This window comes from Hypanus sabinus, chromosome 6, assembly GCF_030144855.1.
Source record: "Hypanus sabinus isolate sHypSab1 chromosome 6, sHypSab1.hap1, whole genome shotgun sequence".
NCBI lineage: Eukaryota > Metazoa > Chordata > Chondrichthyes > Myliobatiformes > Dasyatidae > Hypanus > Hypanus sabinus.
In genome coordinates this window covers 117914647-117938595 of record NC_082711.1, presented here as the reverse complement: position 1 = coordinate 117938595, position 23949 = coordinate 117914647, and the positions used below count along the sequence as shown (strand labels likewise).

At 45.7% G+C, this 23949-nt stretch overlaps 1 protein-coding gene across 2 annotated transcripts; it reads left to right on the top strand.

The window, feature by feature from the left end:
- The first annotated feature begins 3153 nt into the window (after positions 1 to 3153).
- LOC132395784 (arsenite methyltransferase-like) lies at positions 3154 to 10528 on the top strand. Of its 2 annotated transcripts, none has more exons than XM_059972822.1 (2): positions 3154 to 3642; positions 5384 to 10528. In XM_059972822.1, exons 1-2 carry the CDS (start codon positions 3207 to 3209, stop codon positions 5581 to 5583), a joined length of 636 nt encoding a protein of 211 aa, XP_059828805.1. In that variant the 5' UTR covers positions 3154 to 3206; the 3' UTR covers positions 5584 to 10528. The 2 variants fall into 2 exon arrangements, with proteins under 2 accessions (XP_059828805.1, XP_059828804.1); XM_059972821.1 differs by having other exon boundaries at positions 5312 to 10528.
- Positions 10529 to 23949: the final 13421 nt, after the last annotated feature.

The window sequence follows — 23949 nt, the reverse complement described above, 5'->3', positions numbered from 1 at the left end:
TTGATTCCATCCCTGGAGACAGTGCATCCACTGATTTTTTTTATAAACCCACTGACTCACAGCGATCTGGGCTAGTCCTCTTCCTACCCTAACATTTGTAAATATGCCGCCCCCTTCTCTCAGTTCCTCTGCTTCTACCACATCTGCTCTCAGGATGAGGTTTCCCTTCTTCCACCATCAATGCTGCCCTCACCCACATCTCTTCCATTTTGCCCATCTCTGCCCTCACACCACCCTCCCACCACCACACCAGGGATAGGGTTCCTCTTGTCCTCACCTATCACCACATCAGCCTTCACATCCTGCAGATAATTCTCTATAACTTTCACCACCTCCAACAGTATCCCACCACCAAGCACACCCTTCCCTCCCTCCCCACTTGCTGCTTTCTGCAGGAATTACTCCCAATGTGACTCCCTTGTCCATTCGTCCCTCCCCACTGATCTCCCTCCTAGTACTTAACCTTGCAAGTGAAACAAGTGCTGCACCTGCCCCTACACCACCTCCCTTGCTACCATTCAGGGCCCCAACCAGTCCTTCCAAGTGTAGTGACACATCACCTGTGAGTCTGTTGGGTTCACCTGCTACATCCAGTGCTTGCAGTGTGGCCTCCTGCATATCAGTGAGAAGATGGGGAGACAGCCTCGTCGAGCACCATTGTTCCATTTGCCACAAAAAGCAGGATCTCCCAGTGGCCTCCCATTTTAATTCCACTTCCCGATTCCCATTCTGATATGTCTATCCATGGCCTCCTCTACTGTCACGATGAGGCCACACTCAGGTTGGAGGAGCAACACCTCATATCCTGTCTGGGTAGCCTCCAACCTGATGGCATGAACATCGATTTCTCAAACTTCTGGTAATGCTGCCCCCACTTCAGCACCATTCCCCATTCTTGTTTCCCTCTCTCATCTTGTTTCCTTGCCTGCCCATCACCTTCCTCTGGTTCTCGTCCTCCTTCCCTTTCTTCCATGGTCTTCTGCCCTCTCCTATCATATTCCCCCTTCTCCAGTCCTTTATCTCTTTCACTAATCAACTACCCAGCTCTCTATTTCACCCCTAACCCCTCCCAGTTTCACCTCCCCCCCCGCCCCACACCTTCTTACTCTGACTTCTTCACTCCTGCACCCACCGGGCAGCGCAGCCCAGCACAGTCAACGTGGATTAGGACAACCCGAACCGCCACAACTGAGTGGCTGCAGAAGAGGCTGAGCCGGCTCGCACTTGGATTAAGAGATTATCAGATGGATAAAGAAATTGGATAAGGTTGATTTGTTTAACCTGGACCATCAAAGGCCAATGGGCAAACTGATAAAAGTATGTCCATTTCTGAGAGACGTAACCAAGACAGCCTTTATCCCAATGTGGAAATGTCAAACACTCGCTTTTTAAGGTGACGTGGGGTGGGGAAGTCCAAAGGAGAGTTTTGAGACAAGTTTTCTTTTGCACAGGAGCTGCCTGGAATTCCCCCGTCAGGAGAGGTGGCGCATGCTGATCAAGTAGTGATGGCTAAGAAGCTTTTAGACAGCTGTCTAACTGAGGGATATAGACCCGGTGTAGACAGATGGGATGTTTAAACTGGCAATATTGGTCAGCACAGACAAACTGGCCTATTCGTGTTCTGTGCCCCTTCTGTGTTTTATCCGGTCTCTTCCTGCTCCTAACGCCTGCCCCGCTCCAGCACTCACGGTTGTTACTGTTTCCTGGGGGATACCGTCCTGCTAGATCGTCTTTTACCATTGTTACGTACCCCGTAACTGGGTGTCTAACCAGCAGAGAAAGAAGTATCCGTTGGAGTCTGGTGGTACTATTTTCAACGGTGTTTATGAGTAAAATATACAAATCAGTATCAATAATGCAAATATATAGATAATACACGTTAGCAATAATAAACCTAAAAGTGGGGGTATAATAATAAGTAATAATAAACAAGCTCTATCGATGTCCAGGGGATAATGAATTGTCATATGTAAGTATAAAGTTCAGTTCAGTTCATACGTGCTGAGGTAGATGTTGGTTGTTGTGTTGTAATCGTTGGAGAGAGAGAGAGTGAGCAGTAACAGCTACAGCCAGTCAGACCTTCCTTTACGTTCTTGATCCATCGATGTGTTGTGGCCATTCAGGTATGACCCCTCTGTCCTTCAGCTAGACCGTTCTTCTGTGGTGTACTTGTCACCCAGGCAAGGGCGGACACACACACAAGCCCCCACCGGCCCTGCTATAACACTGTGAGTTAAACTGACCGATCCTTTGTTCGGTCCCCAATGCCCCACACCTTCCCGTGTGTTCCAACACTCAATCAGTGCTCAATAGTGTGTCTCCTGGTGTGTCTGAGGGGTGTCTCCCCAGACCTCACTTTTATCCCCACTCACGGGGTCTCAGTAGTCAATCAATTTTGAATGGCTGTGTCCATCAAACTAGCCCACTCTGGCTGTCCACTGAGGAATTTTAATGAACAGAATGGTACAAGATAAACAACCCTCTCAGAAGCCATAAGTCTTTCAGAAGTCATAATATGGTGAATCAACAAGTCTCTCTCCGCTGCTTCTCTCTCTCTTATCTGTAGCAGATGTTCCAATTCCAGCATGTTTTCTCTTACATCTCTCTCTCTCATTAGCAGCATAGCAACAGTAACGGTTTGTGATTCTCCTGCGGGGCGGGGGGGGGGGGGACGGACATGGGCAACTCTGCACCCTTCTGCCCATCAGAGCAGTTCATCCTTCATAACACCATCCTTTCCACAGCATCCAGCCGGAATGAACTCACTATCCGTAACACATTTAAAAAGAGTACCGAGGGGTGGCTGACAGGAAACCCCACGTCCCTGTGGAACTCCCATGTTCTGCCGTGAATAACTGATCACAAACATTGGCATCTGCTCCACGTTAATGCAACCATGCACTTGGTATTTATATTCATTTGATAGTTTGTTTTCTTTAATCCAAAAAAAGGAAAAGAAAATCTTCAGATGCTGGAATCACAAGATGTGCAGGAACTCAGCAGGCCAGGCAGCATATGGGGAAGAGTACAGCCAACGTTTTGGGGCTGAGATTTCAGTAACACGAAATGTTGCCAGCTGATTGGCGAATGTAATCTGCGTATGGACGCGCCCTCGCTTCTGTATGGCTGATCGAGCTGTCAATCACACAGCAAGTGTCGGCGCTGCGATCTGAGATTGCAACAGCGGTTATTGCGGTGAAGTAGAAATGCTCGCTGATCGGATTACACGGCATCTCGGGAACCCCCGCCACGGCCTGTGGGGCTGGATACTAAAAATGTTTTTTGAGCGGAATAACAGATTTCTGGAGGCGGGTGCTGTGAAGTTGTGTAACATCCAGCCTGGGAATGTGGTGCTGGAACTAGGCTTCGGACCGGGTCTAGGCCTGCAGGAAGCTGCCCGCCGCCTTACGCACCCTCCGGGCAAACTGTACGGCTTGGATATCTCGGAGTACATGCATGATGTGGCCAGCGAGAGGATGCGGGCAGAGATACAGACGGGCAAGGTGAAACTGTTCGTGGGTAGCGTAGAGCAGATCCCTCTGGAGGACGGAGTGGTAGACAGGGTTTACCACTGCAACTGTTACTACTTCTGGCCTGACCTGCGAGTTGGGAGTAGGGAGATCCGGAGAGTGATGAAGCCAGGTAAAACACCGGACGTTTGATTCCCAGATCTCCCGGGAAACGAGAGGTTTTACCAGAAGGGGAGTGGGAAAGATGGAGATCGGATTAGGAATAATTTCTCTAACACTGATACATCCAGGTCAATGCTGATAAAGTTTCCATGTATTCACTCAATCAGAAACAGCGGACTCATGGGGGTGGGGGGGGGGCGGTTACAGATGTTGTGCGCTTCCACAATTACTTCAGTTCATTGAAGTACAGTAAAACTCTCTTCAAAAACCCAGCCGTGAATTCCACCCCAGAGTCTCGGTTCGTTATTCCCTGGCCGGGAGCTGGTGACTGCTCCTGTCGATCCAGTGTCGCGTTCAATCAGTAATGTACCGGGATACAGAGAAAATTTTCAAAATATCAGGGCAGGACAAAGGGAACATCAATAATATAAAGCAGAATATAGTGATACAGTTACAGAGAAAGTGCAGAGCGGGAAGGCAGTGAGGTGCAAGGCCACGACGAGGTCAATTGTGAGGCTCAGCTGTCTTCAGGAGTCCGATAACAGTGTCATAGATGCGGTCCTTGAGCCTGGGAGTGTGTTCTTTCAGAATTTATATTCCGAATGGGAGCTAGGCGCTTCAGACTCTGCTCTGGTGAACAGGTTAATGACCGCAGTTGCCCAGGGTTGTTGACGACAGGTCAGGTACGTTTCTGAAAAGGGGGAGCCTGTTTCAGCCCCACTCCCTGCCCTGTGTGCGGTGTGGGGCTCCTATCGCTTACCACGGGCCTCAGTTATGGGTTCGGGATTCCGTATGTATCGTTCTCCAGCTTTCTACACCACAACGGCTGGAAGGACTGTCACAATCAATTATTCGCAATATCCATTTACGTGTATTAGGAATTTACCTCGGTGTGTTTGTCAGCGCGCGATATGAAACAAAAAAACAGCATTCAACATAAAGGAGGAAGAACGATATAAAAGTAAAGGTAGCTGCTAAAGTGCAGGTGTGGGTGTTACGATGTGCAGAAGTATATAAATACCAGCATATATATTTATAATGTAAACGGCATTATAAACAGTGGCATAACTTGTTTCACTACAGTACAGTGACGGGGCTAATCTATAGAGAAGGGTGGAGGGTGTTAAATGGAATGGTTGATTAGATTAATTGCCTGGGGGAGTATTTTCTTTAAACGGTGTAGTTTCTGTTTTAATAGCCCGATAGCACTTTACAGCTTTCAAGGAAAAGGCAGCTTTCAAGGTGGGTCGTGTCTGCAGGGAAGTTTTCTGTCCCCTTCATTGTCCTGGGCAGACTGCGGCCAATGACCTTTTCTTCTCACCTGGCAGCAGATCTTCTCGGCACGATACCAAAGTCCTGTATTTAAAGACCCCGGTGACTGGAGGTAGTGGGTTGGCAATTAAGACATTGTGTGAAGTAATGCGAAGTAATAGGTAGATTGAATTGGAGACTTGGCCTGTCATGCTTCAGACTCTACTCTTCAGAGTTGATGAGAGTCCTGAGGAAGGATCTCAGGCTAAAACATTGAGAGTTTATTCCCCTCCACAGATGCTGCCTGAACTGCTGAGTTCCTCCAGCATTTTGTGTGTGTTGCTCCAGATTTCCAGCATCTGCAGAATCTCTTGTATCTAAGCCTCTATGTCAGACTTCCCCCTCAAGCATTCTTCTTCCCTTATTAGATGTTCTTGACAATGAACTTGCTTCAAAGGCACCCAACAAGCCCGACTATTTCCTCCTTTTGCACTGGGCAGGGGCGCTGATGGTCACAGCCTTGCATCTGGAGCTCGTGCAGAAGATGGTTGCCGCTGGACTACTGAAGGGGACAAAGTGGCAACCTGAGCCATACATGGAGGCTCTCCTCGAGTGCGGATTTGTTGACGTGCGGATGGAGGATCACCAGATCAATGGAGAAATGTTTCAGGCCATCTTCGCTGCAGCCAAGGAGGCATGAATGAGCTGACCACTGAGCCATTCTATCACAGTAGCCCGATGCTCTTGGCTGACTTTTTTTACCAGAGTGAGGCATTTTAATAAATTAAAGTTGATTAATATTTTATAATATTATTAAAAATTTAATATGTGCGGCAGAATTTTACTGGTTGTGCTGTGAAGAAGTCTCCCATTCTTTACCCCGAGCAGCTGGCAGAAAATAAGTAGTTTGCTTCCTCTCTCTGAACCCACTGAGGAGATTGCATGGTTATGCTGCACCAGGCATTCTTGAGCAACATTGTCACAAAAAAAACTTGTGGACCAAAGAGAATTAAGGTGTCCTGTATTTGTTTTTCATGGTGTCCACTTTGATCCCAGCAAACTGGGAACTCAAAAACAGACAAAACGCTGGAGGAACTTGGCAGGTTAGGCAGCGTCTATGGTGGGAATTGGACAGTCAAGGCTTTGGGTCATCTGAACTGGTCTGGAAGGATGCTGCCCTACCTGCAGAGTCCCACCAGCGTGTTCTGTGTTGCTGCAGATTTGTGAATCTGCAGTCTCTTGTGCCTCCAAATGGGATGTCAGACACATTAAGTTATCAATGGCTTTCTGAAAGCCAGAAACATTTTCCTCATGACAGAGAGAGAAATCTTCTAAAGAATCAGCAGAGCTAACATTAACACAAAGAAGGGCAGTACATAAGAACATAAGAGATAGGAGCAAGAGTAGGCCAATCGGCCCCTCAAGCCTGCTCCGCCATTCAACAAGATCGTGGCTGATCCAATCTTAACTCTAGTTTTCACCGAATCCCACAAGGCAACAGTGCCAACCAACAGGGCACCATGCCACCCATTTTATTTTATTATTCATCCCGCCCAAACCCATGTGATCACCCGGGGGAAAAAAAGTGATTTGCCAATTGAGGAGAAAAAATCTGGAAAATTCCTCTCAGACCCATCCAGGCTATCGAAAACTGGCCCAGGAGATCACATGGCTGATCTAAACCTGGCCTCATGTCCACTTACCTGCTCGCTCACCGTATCCCCAATGCCATTTTTATCCAGGAAAATGTCTATCTCCGTTTTGAATTTATTGAGTGTAGTAGCTTCCACAGCTCTCTGGGGCAGTAAATTCCACAGCCCCACTACCCTCTGAGTGAAGAAATTGCTCCTCATCTCAGTCCTGGAACAGCATCCCCTTATTTTAAGATTATGCCCCCTAGTCCTAGTTTCACCCATCATTGGGAACATTCTCCCCGCATCCACCCGATCAAGCCCCTTCACAGTCTTATATGTTTCAATAAGATCGCCTCTCATTCTTCGGAACTCCAATGAGTAGAGTCCCAATCTACTCAACCTCTCATCAACCCATCCATCCCCGGAATTAACCTAATGAACCTTCTCTGCACTGCCTCGAGAGCCAGTATGTCCTTTCTTAAATATGGACACCAGAACTGCATGCAGTACTCCAGGTGTGGTCTCACCAATACCCGATACAACTGCAGTAAGACCTCCCTGTTCTTATACTCCATCCCCCTAGCAATAAAAGCCAGCATTCCATTGGCCTTCTTGACCACCTGCTGCACTTGCATACTAACTTTTTGTGTTTCCTGCACCAGGACCCCCAGATCCCTTTGCACAGAAGCACTTTCCAGTTTCTCTCCATTTAGATAGTAACTTGCTCTATTATTTTTCCTGCCAAAGTGCAAGACCTCACACTTGTCAATATTATATTTCATCTGCCAAATGTCTGCCCAATCACTCAGCCTATCTATGTCCCCCTGCAGGGTTTCAATGTCCTCCGCACTCATTACACTCCCTCCCATCTTTGTGTCATCAGCAAACTTCGATACGTTGCACTTAGTCCCTTTCTCCAAATCATTAATATAGATTGTAAAGAGTTGGGGTCCCAACACCGACCCCTGCGGAACACCACTAGTCACCAACTGCCAGTCTGAGAATAAACCATTTATCCCAACTCTTTGTTTTCTGTTAGAAAGCCAATCCTCCACCCATGCCAGAATATTATCACCAATCCCATGATTTTTTACTTTAAGTAATAATCTTTGGTGTGGCACCTTGTCAAGTGCCTTTTTGAAGTCCAAATACACCACATCCATTGGTTCCCCTTTATCTACCCTATATGTTATGTCCTCAAAGAACTCCAACAAATTTGTCAAACATGACTTCCCTTTTGTAAAGCCATGCTGACTTTGTCCTATTAAGCTATGTTAATCCAAATGCCCTGTTACTGTTTCCTAAATTATCGATTCCAACATTTTGCCAACCACAGATGTTAGGCTAACTGGCCTATAATTCCCAGCCTTCTGTCTATTGCCCTTTTTAAATAAAGGAGTTACATTAGCATTTTTCCAATCTGCCGGGACCATTGCCGAGTCCAGCGAGTTTTGAAAAATTATCACTAATGCATCCACAATCCCGACTGCCACTTCCCTTAAGACCCTAGGATGCAAGCCACCCGGTCCAGGGGATTTATCCACCTTCAGTCCCATTAATTTATCAAGTACCATTTCCTTGGTGATTTGAATCGTAGTTAGCTTCTCTCCCCCTAGAGCCCCCTGTTTATCCAGTGTTGGGATATTTTGAGTGTCCTCTACTGTAAAAACTGATACAAAATATTTGTTCAGCGTTTCCGCCATCTCCATGTCCCCTACCATTAATTCCCCAGTCTCATCTTCTAGGGGACCAACATTTACTTTAGCCACCTTTTTTCTTTTTATGTAACTATAAAAACTCTTACTATCTGCTTTAATGTTTTTCGCCAATTTACTTTCATAATCTATCTTCCCCTTCTTAATCAATCTTTTTGTTATTTGCTGCTGATCTTTAAAAGATTCTTGATCTTCAATCTTCCCACTAGATTTAGCTACCTTATATAACTTTCTTTTTAGTCGTATACTTTGCTTTATTTCTTTACTTAGCCACGGATAACTATTTTTTCTTTTACACCTTTTTTCTTCAGTGGAATATATTTTTCTTGATAGTTGTAAAATAACTCCTTAAATATACACCACAGATCAAGTACCGATCTACCCTTTAATCTATTTTCCCAATCCATCTTAAGCAATTCCGCTCTCATACCATCATAGTCTCCTTTATTTAAGCTCAGTATGCTTGTTTGAGATCCAACCCTCTCATCCTCTAATTGAATATGGAATTCGACCATGTTATGGTCACTCATTCCAAGGGGATCCTTTACTAGGACATTTTTTATTAGTCCTGTCTTATTACACAGGACCAGATCTAAGACTGCTTGCCCCCTTGTCGGCTCAGTAATGTATTGTTCAAGGAACCCATCCCGAATACACTCAATAAACTCTTCTTCAAGGCTGCCATGTCCGACTTGATTAGTCCAATCAATATGAAAGTTAAAACCCCCATAATTATAGCTGTTCCCTTATTACAAGCCCCAACTATTTCCTGATTTATGCTCCAACCAACTGAGTTACAGCTGTTTGGAGGCCTATAGACTACTCCCGCCACTGCTTTTTTCCCATTACTATTTCGTATTTATACCCAATTTGTTTCGTTACAGAGGGTATTTTCCAGTTTGCAATCACCAGTTCATCCTGGAACGTAACAGCCCACTGCTAACACATCCAGGCCAATGTAAAAACTCCTTAATAAAGTTACTAATAATTTCACCCAGTATAATTAAAATATTTTGTGAGGTCTCACTTACAATCAAAATGCATTAAACTGAATGGCAGGTGGCAGTAGGTCTCCACTAGCCCTTGGATAAGGTGTAGCACCTGCTTAGCCTCCCTCCCCACCCCACCCTGTTCAGGTTCACATGAACCCATAGGAGCAGGTGGTGGATGGTTGTATGGCAGCTGGTGCATGTCACATCCTTGTTATGCAACCACTGATGTCAGGTAGATAATCCCTGAAAAGCTCAGGCTACCCGACTTGTACAGACACTGCCTAGAAGAAGGCAACGGCACATCACTTCTGTAGAAACATTTGCCGAGAACAATCATGGTCAAGAGGCCATGAATGCCTGTGTCATACAGTGTAGCATATAATGGTGAGTTAAAGCGAAGCATGGAGTATGTTGCTTTAAAGTTCAACTGCCTAGACTGGTGTTAGCCCTGCCCGAGAATGATTCCCGCCACACACTCGAGTTGACTAACCAATGAACCCATGAAGCTCCCAGTCCACGGGCTTATCCTGGTGCCCAAGTATCTCTCCTACTCACTGGGTTTAATAAAATTGATCTTACTTCTCTTACAGAGAAAATTATGTATAGTAATTAGCAAATAATTTTTTTTCTTTCAAAAGAAACCACATTGTTATTGATGTTAACCTTAATGCTTGTGATCTTATGAAACCTTTCTGGGACTAGTTCTTTGACCTACCCTTGTAAGCAATCACTCTCATGGACTAGCAACAACAAAACGAAGGGCAGTTCAGAAGGTATTTTCTGTGCTTTTAACACCCACACCCAAACCTTATCTAAAGAATGCAATGAAATGTCAATATTGATGTTGAATAAATTAGGGCACAATGGATCCCCCTGCTTAAGTCCAACCCACTTAAGATAGGGACGGTTCAGTCTCAGTCAGTTTGCTGTTTTCAATAAAAGTAATCAGGTTAAGAAAGAGATCAAATAAAAGATGGATATCAACTTGTGCCTCCACTTCCCCTTCCCAGCCTTCCAAAAACTTTGAAAATAAGCTTGAGACCTGCAGAGTCAAAATACTTTGCTGAACCGATAAACTCAATGGCCAGTCTTTGTTATTTCTCTTATTGTTCTTGTTATTAAATTATTTTAAAATGCTTTGGAAATCAGCCTACAAGAAAATGTTTGCAAACCCCTCTTTACGTGTAATTTTTCATAAAGTCATTATTTTACTGTAAATGCCTGCAAAGCAATGTATCTCAGGGCAGTATACAGTAGCATAGATACTGTACGTACTTTGATAATAAATTTACTTTAAACTTTGAGCTTTCTGTTGGGTGTGGAGGATGATTATCTCTGACAATCATTTTGCCGTCACTATGTTGACTGCTCTCTAAAATATAGACTTGATGATAATAGATCACAAATTATCAATGTGTCATGCTTTATTTCAATCATCTGACATAAAAATTAGATCTGTTTGGTTGATTTTAAAATTAGATGGTATTGTTTTCACATTTAACCCAGGAGGTGATAGTTCTGATAAAAAAAGACTCAATGTCCATTTTACGAAGCTTGCTTGGACAATGTCATATTTTAAAAGCATTGACTGTCTTCAACACAGGTGTTACATAAAAATGTTTTAAAAGAAGTAAATTACTAGATGGGATAATCTGTGGCTAAGTTTGCTAATATATGCCTTAATATCTTAAACAGCAAATTGGGATTTGAAATGCAGCTCTAAGTTTTTTGAGAAGTTCTGCAGATGCTGCAAATCCAAAGCAATTCATTTCCATAGTTCCTGCTTGACCCATTGAGTTCCTCTAGCATTTTGTGTGTGTTGCTCTAAGCTTTCTGTGCTGATTAAACGACCCATCTTAACATGGCCTGCCTAGTTAATCAATTCAAATCTCTGCCCTGAGATGAGAAGACACTCAAGAGGCCTCACATAGCCTGTTTCCCTCACCTTCTACGGTCAGAGCGCCTTGTCACACAGTACAGGTGGAACATCCTGTTTACCTGGCAACTGAGGAATGAAATCAGGATTAAGGTATAAAGTATCATAAAAAGAAGTGGATTAAAAAGAAAGCATTTAATTGCCAGGTATCAAGTATCCTTATGTTCACCGTAAACCACAAAAGGAATTGGGAGAGTTTTGAATTTAAAACTTTGCAAGGAAAGGGGTAAAGGTTTGAGAGTTTACTCAGACAAAATTACCTTCAGGTGTTTGGAAAGCCACCTCTCCTCTTCTGCTGTAGTATGTCCTAATACCTAGTGAGACAAAGAGATTGTGGAATGAATGGTAAGGATGCTCAACAATGCTTCAGGCTCTTTGTCTACTATGCCCCCAGTTACTATCACAAACAGGGGTGGGGGGGGGAAGGAGATGCATCTTTTATTGTCCTCTGTAGGGGCTTGCGGTCCAATTCCCTGCAGCTTCTGTAGCATACAGTGATGCAGCCAGATAGGATATGCTTGATGGTGCTCTAGAAAGTCACTAGAATGGAGGCAGGAGCCTTGCACACCTCAGTCTCCTCAAAGTGTAGATGCTGTTGCTTGTCCTCCACTAGTGAGGAGCTGTTGTGGATCCAGGTTAGAACATCTGTTATGAGCACAGCAAGGAACATCGTGCTCCTCACTCTCTCCACAGCGAGTCATTGATGTGCAATGAAGAGTGGTAGACCTGTGCCTTCCTGAAATCCACAATCATCTCCTTTGTCTTGTCCACATTGAGACCCAGGTTGTTGTTCTCACACTATGCGGCAGACAGACAGACATACTTTATTGGTTCCGAGGGAAATTGGGTTTTGTTACAGCCGCACCAGCCAAGAATAGTGTAGAAATATAACAATATAAACCCATAAATAATTAAATAATAATAAGTTAATCATGCCAAGTGGAAGTAAGTCCAGGACCAGCCTATTGGCTCAGGGTGTCTGACCCTCCGAGGGAGGAGTTGTAAAGTTTGATGGCCACAGGTAGGAATGACACCCTATGATGCTCAGTGTTGCATCTCGGTGGAATGAGTCTCTGGCTGAATGTACTCCTGTGCCTAACCAGTACATTATGGAATGGATGAGAGTCTTTGTCCAAGATGGCATGCAACTTGGACAGCATCCTCTTTTCAGACACCACCGTCAGAGAGTCCAGTTCCACCTCCACAACATCACTGGCCTTACGAATGAGTTTGTTGATTCTGTTGGTGTCTGCTGCCCTCAGCCTACTGCCCCAGCACACAACAGCAAACATGATAGCACTGGCCACCACAGACCCGTAGAACATCCTTAGCATTGTCCGGCAGATGTTAAAGGACCTCAGTCTCCTCAGGAAATAGAGACGGCTCTGACCCTTCTTGTAGACATCCTCAGTGTTCTTTGACCAGTACAGTTTATTGTCCATTCATATCCCCAGGTATTTGTAATCCACCACCATGTCCACACTGACCCCTTGGATGGAAACGGGTCACCGGTGCCTTAGCCCTCCTCAGGTCCACCACCAGCTCAGTCTTTTTCACATTAAGCTGCAGATGATTCTGCTTGCACCATGTGACAAAATTTCCCACCATAGCCCTATACTCAGCCTCATCTCCCCTGCTGATGCATCCAACTATGGCAGAGTCATCAGAAAACTTCTGAAGATGGCAAGACTCTGTGTCGTAGTTGAAGTCCGAGGTGTAGATGGTGAAGAGAAAGGGAGACAGGTTTGTCCCCTGTGGAGCCTCAGTGCTGCTGACCACTCTGTCTGACACACAGTGTTGCAAGCGCACGTACTGTGGTCTGCCAGTCAGGTAATCAATAATCCATGACACCAGGGAAGCATCCGCCTGCATCACTGTCAGCTTCTCACCCAGCAGAGCAGGGCGGATGGTGTTGAATGCACTGGAGAAGTCAAAAAACATGACCCTCACAGTGCTCACTGGCTTGTCCAGGTGGGCTTAGACACGGTTCAGCAGGTAAACGATGGCATCCTCAACTCAGTTGGGGCTGATAGGTGAACTGGAGGGGGTCTAATTGTGGCCTAACCATAGGCCGGAGCTGCTCTAGAACAAGTCCCTCAAGGGTCTTCATGATGTGGGAGGCCAATGCCACTGGTCTGTAGTCATTGGAGCCACTGGGGCACGGCGTCTTCAGTACAGGAACAAAGCATGACGTCTTCCACAGCACAGGAACCCTCTGAAGACTCAGGCTCAGGTTGAAGACAAGGTGAAGTACTCCACATAGCTGGAGGGCACAGGGTTGAGCACCCTGGGGCTGACACTATCCGGGCCTGCAGCCTTGCTTGGGTGGAGACGTTTCAGCTGTCTTCTCACCTGTTCAGCTGTGAAGCCCACTGTGGTGGTTTCAGGTGAGGGAGGGGTGTAGTCACGAGAGCAGGGTGGGGGCTGTGAGGAGGGGAGAGTGGAGTATGTGTGGTTGGGTTGGTATGTGTTGACATGTCTCTATGTCGTCTCTGAATGCTTTATTTCTGCTGGATCACTAGGGTGAAGGTCTTAGTTCGACAGTAATTCTGTTGGCTGTAATGGTTAGTGACCAATATCTCCAGTTCACTTCCCACAGCCTTTTGGGAAATGCTGGCCTGACCCTCCATCCCAATGCCCATCTGGTGCACAGGTTTTCTGTGCATATATACTGAGGGGGGCATAGCTGTGGAAAGAAAATGCATCCAAGCTCTAGATATCTCCCGTGTTACAGCCTTATCTCTGACTAATATACACAAAGTCCTGGAGGAGCTCAGTAGGTCGGGGAGCATCTACGGAGGGGATTAGGCAGCCAATGTTTCAGGCTGAAGCCCTTCATCAGGGCTGTTCAATTCCTTTCATAGCTGCTGCCTGACCTGCTGAGTTCCTCCAGCATTTTGTGTGCATTGCTCAAGATTTCCAACTTCTGGAGAATCTCTTGTGTCTTTGATCTCTGAACGTGTATCTGCTCAGTGACCTTGGATCTGACATGGAGATGACATAGCTTGAGCATTTTCCTACTTGTCCTATAGAGCAGCTCCACCCCACCAAGAAGCCTGCAGTAAAACCATTGTGGAGACGATAAAGACCTTGCTTGAAATCAGATTAAAAATTAAGGATTTATTTGTGTCATATGCATCAAAACACCGTAACATATAGTGAAATCTGCCATTTGTGTTAACGACCAACACAGTCCAAGAATGCATTGTGGGCTGCCTCCAAGTGCAGCCCCTGTTCCAGCACTCGCGTAGCATGCCCACAACTTACTAACACTAACCACACGTCTTTGGAACACGGGAGGAAGCTGGAAAATCTGGAGGAAACTCTTGCAGTCATGGGGAGAATTTACAAACTCTGTATAAACAGCGGCAGGAACTAAACCCTGATCAAGCACCACAGATGCTGTAAAGTGAAGAACAGGTTCTTAGAGTTGACAGTTCTGCATTGCCATTATTACTCTGTTCAAGTTAATTCCTTATTATAAGATGTTGAGATTGAAATTGCTTTAAGTACCTCCCCAGAAAAACCCAGGGTCACCACCTTGCCCTTGCAGGCTTGGGAGAGGGTGGTTGCTCCTGGACTCTTGATGGATACAAACTAGCTGTACATGGAGGCTCTGCAGGACAGAGGATTTGTTGATGTGCATTTGGAAAAGCAGCAAATCAATGGGAAGTCCTTCCATGCTGCTATTGCCGCAGAAAACGAGGCCTGGACTTGCTGTTAATTCTGGCTTTGTACAACGAATAGCTTGATACCAGTATAGGAATGATCCCATGATACCCAGTCACTTACACTTATCCCAGGTGGGCTGAGAAAACAGTGAGGCTGAAGTACTTCAATATGGAGTTTTGCGCTGGTTTGGGAAGCTCCATATTAACATATGCACCATATTCTACTTCCTAGATAACTTCAGTCAGACCTGTTAGGGTCTGATCTCTGTTGGTGAAGAAATATGAGGTAATGCGCAAAGTATTATGTTGAGGATGTTGGTGAGGCCTGATTTGCAATATTGTGTGCAATTCTAGTCACCTATCTACAGGAAAACTGTCAATAAGACTGAAGGAGTACAGAGAGAGTTTACAAGAATTTTGTTGGGATTTGAGGACTTGAGTTATAGGGTTATAGGTTAGGATTTTTTTCCCTGAAGCATAAAAGAATTAATGGATATTTGATAGATGTATACAAAATTATGAGGGGTATAGATAGAGTAAATGCAAGCAGGGTATCTCCACTGAGGTTGGGTGAGACTAGAACTAGAGGTCATGGGTTAAGAGTGAAAGGTGAAATGTTTAAGGGAAGCATGAGGGGGAATCTCCTTCACTCAGAGGATTGTGAGAGTGTGGAACGAGCTGCCAGTGGAAGTGGTGGACACGGGTTTGATTTCAACATTTAAGAGAAGTTTAGATAGGTACATGGATGGGAGGTCCGAGTGTAGGTTGGTGCTACCAAACAGTTTGAAGGGCCTCTCTTTGTGCTGTCGTGATCTATTGCTGTGTGATCTATTGAACGATCAGACGCACTGGCCCACACTATTTTGGTGGACTTCCTGATCTGTTGACAGGAGGGCAGAGCCCACACACTCACTCACCAGGAGTTGATACACAGCATTGTAGACCACAGGAGGGAGGTCAGAAGCTTAGAAGTTGGTAAAGTTCAGCTGTGAACATTGCGTGCTTGGCACTTTGGTGGTGCCAGGTGAGCAGGTTTCTGGGTTTTGTGCTGCACAGTCATAATTTCCCCAGTGAACTGGGTAAGTTTCCGGGAGTGTAGGAAGGGAAGCTGGGTCAGAGAGCACTGGAATTGGGGCCCAGGTGAGAGGTGGTGTGGGAAGCGGGGCTCAGTGGGCAGATTCAGTAGGTGGAAAGGAACGTGGAAACCTTTTCTCCAGTGAGAGGAGATGCAGGACAGAAATTAGAACCCGAGTACAGGAACCCAGGACCCTGTGAATGGGAAGATCACATTTAGATTCAGATTGATTGACCACATGAACATCGAAATGCACAGTGAAATGCATCATTTGTGTTAGCAACCAACACAATCTTAACGATGCACTGGGACCAGCTTGCAAGTGCCACGACACATTCTGATGCCAGTATAACATACCCATGATGCAGAACAACACAGAACACAACAAGCACCAAAACAACAGCAGAACATGCACCTTTCCTCCCATAGGTCCTCCTCACACAGTCCTTTAACCCCAGGGTAGACCTACAGTCGCCAGTCTCCAGACTTTGGCCATCGGGCTTTGACTTCCTGCCTTCTGATCAATCTGTGGGTTTCTATCATTGGTACTAATCCACCTACTAGCCAAGGCCAGGACGAAAGCTCCAGGCTCACCAACACACCAGCCCTCATGTAGACATCCGATCATGGGATCTACAAGACTCTGGCCTGGCGGCTAACTCCACCACATCCCCATGCCTAAAACCTTATCTGACCTCTAACTCGCCTTTCTGTCCAAAACAATCCCTGCAAACTTAAAAAAACAACTAAATATGAGCCATGACTTCAACAGAGGCTGCAGCTCAGCGCTATCCTGACTGCAAGTGAGCCACATAATGATCTACTTTGTGCCAGTTATATACAGAACTGTGTAAAAGTCTCAGGCACATACATAGTTAGGAAAGGGAAGGGAGAGGGGAGGGAGCACAAGTAGCATCAGAGATGTTCTGTAATGATCAATACACCAATTATTTGGAATCAAATGATCCTGCCTGGTGTTTTGGGGCTGTTTGCACCCACACCACTCCCCCCACCCCCCACCATCCCTGGCAGTCCTCAGCCACCTGACCCAAACCCCACTCACCATTCCCAACAACTTTAGCTCCCATCAGGTTTGCAAACTTGCTCCCTACTCCTTGTTGACAAATACTGTACTGTGCAAAAGTCTTTGACACCCTGGCTATATTTGTCACAGCCACGGATTTGGTAGCGCAGTAGCGCAGTAGATATGGCAATTGCGCTTGTGAATTTGCATGTGTCTGCTAATTATTACTTCATCGTGATAGTATTTTACTCCATACTCATCGTCGTAGTGATGGTTGAGACTTGGACAGAGCACAATAATGCTTCGCTGCCGATTTGCATTCGGCCTTCCCTGAGAAATTGGACCTTCGAGTCAACTGACTCTAAAGACTAGCGGTATTCGCGTAATGTTTACATTTTCTTTTTGGCCGCAGTGTAGGCTCCATTTCCCATTTGAGAGTTTTAGTTAATGACCCTGTTTGGCTTTTATCTTCCCTTGAACACTGTTCGCATTATAGCTTTGTGAACTATCGGCCCACTTCAGTGTCTCTTGCCCTGCACTTGGGCCATATCCGAACCTGGTGACAGCAAGTCTGGACCACACAGAGGTGGACCCAGCAGAGAGAGAGCAGCTGACCTTGGTCGTGAGATTCATTGGTCAGGTGGGAGACAAGCTACAAGCAATGGAATCTGTTCCCAGTGAAGTTATGGAGGCAATGAGGCAGATAACCTCGTGCCAACAAGCTCAGTTTCACTTGGAGGAACAGGTATCGTCCCTCGCTGCAGATGTTCAACAGCTCACCGCAGACAATCAGACTCAGGTGTCTGCGATTTCTGCTCTCACAGCTGCTGTCCATGAACTCACTGTGGACAGCCAGCATCAGCTGACAGCCATTAACATTCTCGCAAGCTCAGTTCAGCAGTTTCAGACCCTCTCAGTCCCACTCCCAACATCTCGCAGGTCCTCTTTTCTGCTGTCCTGACAATCTCTGCTACTAATGTTCCTGCTCCCACATCCAGACCAGAGCCAACTCCCACGACCATACAGGAATCGAGTATTCCAACACCAGGCATATATTGTGGTGATCCCGATGGTTGCGGGAATTTTATTGCCCAATGTGAACGGACATTCCAAGCACAGCCTGGTCATTTTGGTGATGATGTGTGAAAATTGGTGTATATACTCTATCTTCTTGATGGACCTCCACTCAGCCTGTTTACGGGAGCAAGGATACCCCGCAGCTCAATCGTTCCAACTTTCCCGTCACTTGGCTCTGGCTGAAAGGAATTATAATGTTGGGAACTGGGAACTTCTGGCTGTCAAAGAGCGATGGAGGAATGGGGACACTGGCTGGAGGGAGCAGAACATCCATTCTTAGTCTGGACAGATCACAAGAACCTCTCCTACATTCAGGATGCTGAGAGACTCAACTCTCGTCAAGCCCGGTGGGCTCTCTTCTTCATACGGTTCAATTTCATCCTCACTCATCATCCCGGCAGCAAGAATACGAAGGCTGACACTCTCTCCTGGCAGTTCGACGGATCTGAGGACAATACCGATCCAGAGCCCATTCTTCCTCGCTCATGTATCGCTGCTCCAGTGATCTGGGGAATAGAGGCAGAGGTGAGGGCCGCCCAACAATCAGATCCAGGCCCGGATGAGGTTCGTCCCAACTGGCTGTTTGTCCCTGCTGGGGTGTGTTCCAAAGAGTTGGAATGGGGTCACTCTTCCCGTCTGGTTGGATATCTGGGAATTCAACAGACCCAGGAATTTATAAAGAGACAGTTTTGGTGGCCATCTATGTCCTAGGATGTCCACGACTTTGTATCTGCCTGTCCCACCTGCGGTCAGAACAAGACATCACGGCAGCGTCCTGTGGGTCTATGTGTCCACTTTTTGTGCCCCACCACCCCTGATCCCACCTCTCCGTAGATTTCATCACTAGTCTGCCTCCATCTAATGGAAACAGCACCATTTTGGTTGTTGTGGATCAATTTTCCAAGGCTGCCCACTTCATTGCCCTCCCCAAGCTCCCTTCGGCTCGTGAGACTGCCTCACTGTCTGATCGTGGACCCCAGCTCACTTCCCGCTTTTGGAAGACTTTCTGCTCTCTTGTAGGAGCCACACCAGCCTCTCGTCAGGTTTCCATCCCCAATCTAATGGGCAGAATGAGAGAGTGAACTAGGAGTTGGAGACAACCCTGTGCAGTCTTGCCACTTCCAACCCCACGTCCTGGAGCTCCCAATTAGTTTGGGCAGAGATTCCCCACGATAAACTCCAGTCGTCCTCCACTGGTATGTCTCCCTTTTAATGCCGGAAGGGATTCCAGCCCCCGCTCTTCCCTGATCAGGGGTTTGACGTAGGAGCTCCTGCTGCTGAACAGCTGATCCAGCTACAAGCTCACCTGGAGATGAGCCGGGGCTTCTCTGCTGCGTGCCCAGAAACAACATTCCCAGCAGGCTGATCGGCTCCATCGACAGGTAAGGCCATTCAAGCTAGGAGAGGAGGTCTGGTTGGCATTAAGGGATCTACCCCGAAAGTCGAGAACCAGAAATTGGCACCTCGCTACGTGGGACCAATTGTAGTGGAAAAGGCTGTCAACAAGGTGTCCTATAGATTGCGTTTGACAGCATCACTGAAGATCCACCCAGTATTACCACCTCCCCCTCCTCCCTCTGGTAGATGGTTCCCTTGTCTATACTGTGCGGCGCCTCCTGGCATCTCGCCAGATACGTGGTAAATTCCAGTACCTTGTGGACTGGGAAGGCTGTGCGCCAGAAGAACGTACTTGGATATTGGTGAAGAACACCTTGGACAAGTTGCTGACCCAGGACTTCCAGCAGACACAGGTTTGTGGTGCCTCAGGGGCTGCGTCTAAAGAGAGGGGCCCTGTCACAACCACTGATTCGACAGCACAGTAGTTATGGCATTTGTGCTTGTGAATATGCATGTGTCAGCTAATTATTATTTAATCGTGATAGTATTTAACTTCATACTCATTGTTGTAGTGCTTTTCGAGAGTACAGCAATGCTTCACTGCCTGTTTGCATTCGGCCTTCTCTGAGAAATTGGACTTTCAAAATCAACTGACTCTGAAGACTAGCAGTACTTGTTTAATATTTAGATATTCTTTTCAGCCGCAGTGTAGGCTTCATTTCCCATCTGAGAGTTTTAGCTAACGGCTCTTTTTGGCCTAGCATTTATTGTTTATTTTCCCTTTAACACGGTTCGCATTAAAGTTTGTGAACTCTCAACCAGCTTCAGTGTCTCTCACTCCACTCTTGGGCCATACCCAAACCTGGTAACGATATATGTGTGATTAATGGGTTTTTTGCACGGTAGTGTAGATTTAACTATTGTTTGGTGTTTCTATACATAATCCCATTATAAAGGCCTGATTGCCTTACACCTTTTCTTAAGTGACTTTCTTAACCTTTCTTACCTTCAGACTCATGAATATAAATCATCACTTCTTGCATTCCTTTAGAATTCTTCATGTCACCTCTGTTTATTTCGAAGAATAGAACTACATTTCTAAAGAGAATGCAAGAAGAGATTTATATTTCTTTACTTTCTCAGAAGTTTGCACAGATTTGGCTGTCATCAAAAACTTCGACAAACTTCTATAGATGAACGGTATTATGTCCTAGTGTGGAAATACTGATGCCCAGTGACTGTAGAAAATTGGAAAACATCTATCTACTAGTCTGATTTCCTTTGGTTGCATAATGTCCTGTTGTGGAAATACTAATGCTCAGGAATGGTAATGTCTACGAAACGTGGTTGAAACTGTCCAGTCCATCACAGGCAAAGCCCTCCCCACCACTGAGTACATTAACAAGAAGCACTGCCACAAGAAAGCAGCACCCACCATCAAGGATCCCATTACTCTTCTCACGACTACTATTGGCCAGGAGGTAGAGAAGACTTAGGACCCACACCTCTAGGTTTAGGAACAACTATCAGGCTCCTGAACCAGCATGGTTAAATTCACTCAGCTCAACACTGAAAAGATTCCATAACCTGCAGATGCGGTACCAATGACTCGGTACAATCATTCTCAGTATTACTTTTATTTGCAGTTTATCTTTTTTGCATATTAGTTCTCTGTTAATCTGTCAATTGTCGCATATTGTTTTATAAAATTCTATTGTCTTTAATTTTTTCCCTGTAAATGCTTGTAAGAAAATGAATCTCAATTCAATACATAGTAACATACTATCATACTAATGAATGCACATGCAACTTACTTTCAACTTGTCATTGTTAAACTTTAGCCAGCTAGGACTTTTTGAATTCTGTCAGTTCTGTCCAGTTACAAAGCTTACCAATATTCTGTCGGGGGAAATTTTGAAATTATTCCTTGTACAGCAAGATCCAAATCATTCATGTGTTAAGGATAACTAATCCCAATCCCTGGGAACCATTACAGGATTTCTTGTTCAACTTGGGATAGAAAAACATTCAGCACTGTTCCTTACTTCCTGCACCTGACCACTGGTGCACTACAATCAACAATGCCTACTGTTCCATCCCTCCGCCTCATTTTGGGAAATGTGATCATCTGCTACCTGTATATGGGCAAAGACTAAAGAGCACGGCACTGGAAGTAAGGACAACAAAGAGGTGGTCACAGAAAGCAGATATGGGATTGCTTTAAGCCAGTGGACCGGGCCATGGTAAAGTACACATCAGAGGACCTGATTACACCACAGTTGGTACAGACTTTATGAAGACACTTGTGGGTGAGTGTGTCCCTACAAAATCACTCAGAGTGTGCCTCATGCAGAAGTCCTGGATGAACCAAGAGATCCACAGTCTGCTGAGGGATAGATCAGTGGTGTTCAGGTGGCAAAGGAGATTACAAGATTTCCAGGCATGACATTTGGAAAGCCATGTTACACTACACCGTGCTCAGAATGAAGAGTTTTTAGTGTTACGAAGGATGATCAACTCTGATGGGCAGAAGGGTGCAGAGTCGCCCATACCCCCCCCCCCCCCCCTTTTGGAGAATCGTAAATCGCTACTATTTTGATGCTGTTATCAAGGAAGTAAGAGAGACAAAGGAAATCTGCCAGGGCAGTTGTTATTGATAACAGCTCATGAAAGTTAATGAGAGAGAGACACAGCTAAGAGTTACCCAGGGTGGATCGTCTCCTAGTGACAAAAGGGGAGATTATTGCTATTGTCTTTTGGAGAAGGATTGTTTACTTGGTACTGTTCTATTCATGGAAACCCCTCAGGGGACAACCAGAGTGGGCTGGTCTGATGGGTTACATCATCCCAACCTGATTGACATCTAAGACCCTGTGAGTGGGGATAAAAGTGAGGTCTGGGGTTTAACCCCTCAGATGCACCAGGAGAAACACTAGTGAGTATCAGAACCCCCACGAGACAGGGTGGGAGATCAGAGACTGAATGAAGGGTCGGTAAATTTTAACTCACAGTGTTTTGTAGCGAGACCGATGGGGGGCTTGTGTGTGTGTCCACCCTTGCCTGGGTGACGAGTCCACCACGGAAGAACGGTCTAGCTAAAGAACGGAGGGGTCATACGTGAATGGCCACAACAACAACACATCGATGGATCAAAATTGTAAAGGAAGGTTGGCAAGATAATAGCTGTTACTGTTCACACGTTTCTCTCTCTCTCTCCCTCTCTCTCTCTCTCTCTCCAACAATTGAAACACAGCGACCAACAACTACCGCAGCCTGCATGAACTGAACTGAACTTATATTTCCATCTGACAATTCATTATCCCCTAGACAACGATAGGACTTGTTTTTTATTGATTATTATTATACCCGCACTTTTAGGTTTAGTATTGCTAATGTATATTCTCTGTATATTCGCATTGATAGTATTTTGTATATTTTTGCTAATAAATTTTGTTGAAAATAGTATCACCAGACTCCAGCGGACACTTCTATCTTTGCTGGTAAGACACCCAGTTAAAGGGTACATAACATTAGATAGTGTCAGTTGCAGATGGTTCTGTTTAAAAAGTTTCAGAAGCAGTGATTTTTGTCACTGATAGTCGGTGAGAAATAAGCACCAGGACAATGCAGAACTGTTTTGCTCACTGCGGTTTCAAACATTCAGGCTTGGAGATGCCAGAAATGGCCTGGAGTGATAATGAAATGATTTCACTACTTCAAGTGAGGATTTATGAAGAATTTCAAGGTATTGACAATCACCTCGAATGTTACAATGAAAGTGAAGACTGGGAGGATGTAATCATCAAAAATTGTATTAAAGCAATCCATTATCTATATTAAGTGTCTGTGTTGTTTTTGTTCATTTCCGGTCAATCAAGTCTTTCATCAAAGCTCTCAGCTGTGATTCCAAAGAGCTGAATGCAGGTGACAGTGGGCACAACCTGGTACACTGCTTAAATGGGCGGGCTAAACCCAGGGATATGCCCATCCTAGCATGCCAAGTCAGCGCCGGTGGACTGGGCGGATGAGATCTGTAGTGAGATTCGGAACAAGAAAGCAGGGATTCGGAACAAGCGGGAGAGCACCTAAGGATTTCCAGCGGGACGACATTTTGAGTTCTCGGCGGAAGAGCGAGGCCAGACTGCGCAGGCGCGTGACGTCAGCCAGTTGAGCGTGAACAGTTTAAAAAGAAGGCAGCCATATCCAGCGGGCAGCAGAGTGAATGGGCTTTGGCTCAGAGGGCTTTGGTGGTAACGGGATGAGGTGAGGCAGTTGTTGATTGCAAAAGGAGGTAGTATGTGTGTGAAGCCAGTTTTCTGTGGTTGGTGTCAGATGTGAGAATTCCACATCTGAACCCAGTGCAAATCCTAAGGGACTGTGTTAGGGAACTGGAGCTGTAGCTCGATGACCTTTGTCTGGTCAGGGAGAGTGAGGAGGTGATTGAGATGAGTTACAGACAGGTGGTCACTACGGGGCCACAAGGGACAGAGAAATGGGTCACAATCAGGAGAGGGAAGGGGAAGGGTCAGGTACTAGAGAGTACCCCTGTGGCTGTACCCTTTGACAATAAGTACTCCTGCTGAGTACTGTTGGGGGGGACAGCC

Excerpts from the sequence above, each read along its gene's own strand:
- LOC132395784 (XM_059972821.1), top strand. The coding sequence starts at position 3,207 with ATGCTCGCTGATCGGATTACACGGCATCTCGGGAACCCCCGCCACGGC. Across the intron at positions 3,643-5,311 it reads CCGGAGAGTGATGAAGCCAG|ATGTTCTTGACAATGAACTT; the intron begins GTAAAACACCGG and ends TTCCCTTATTAG.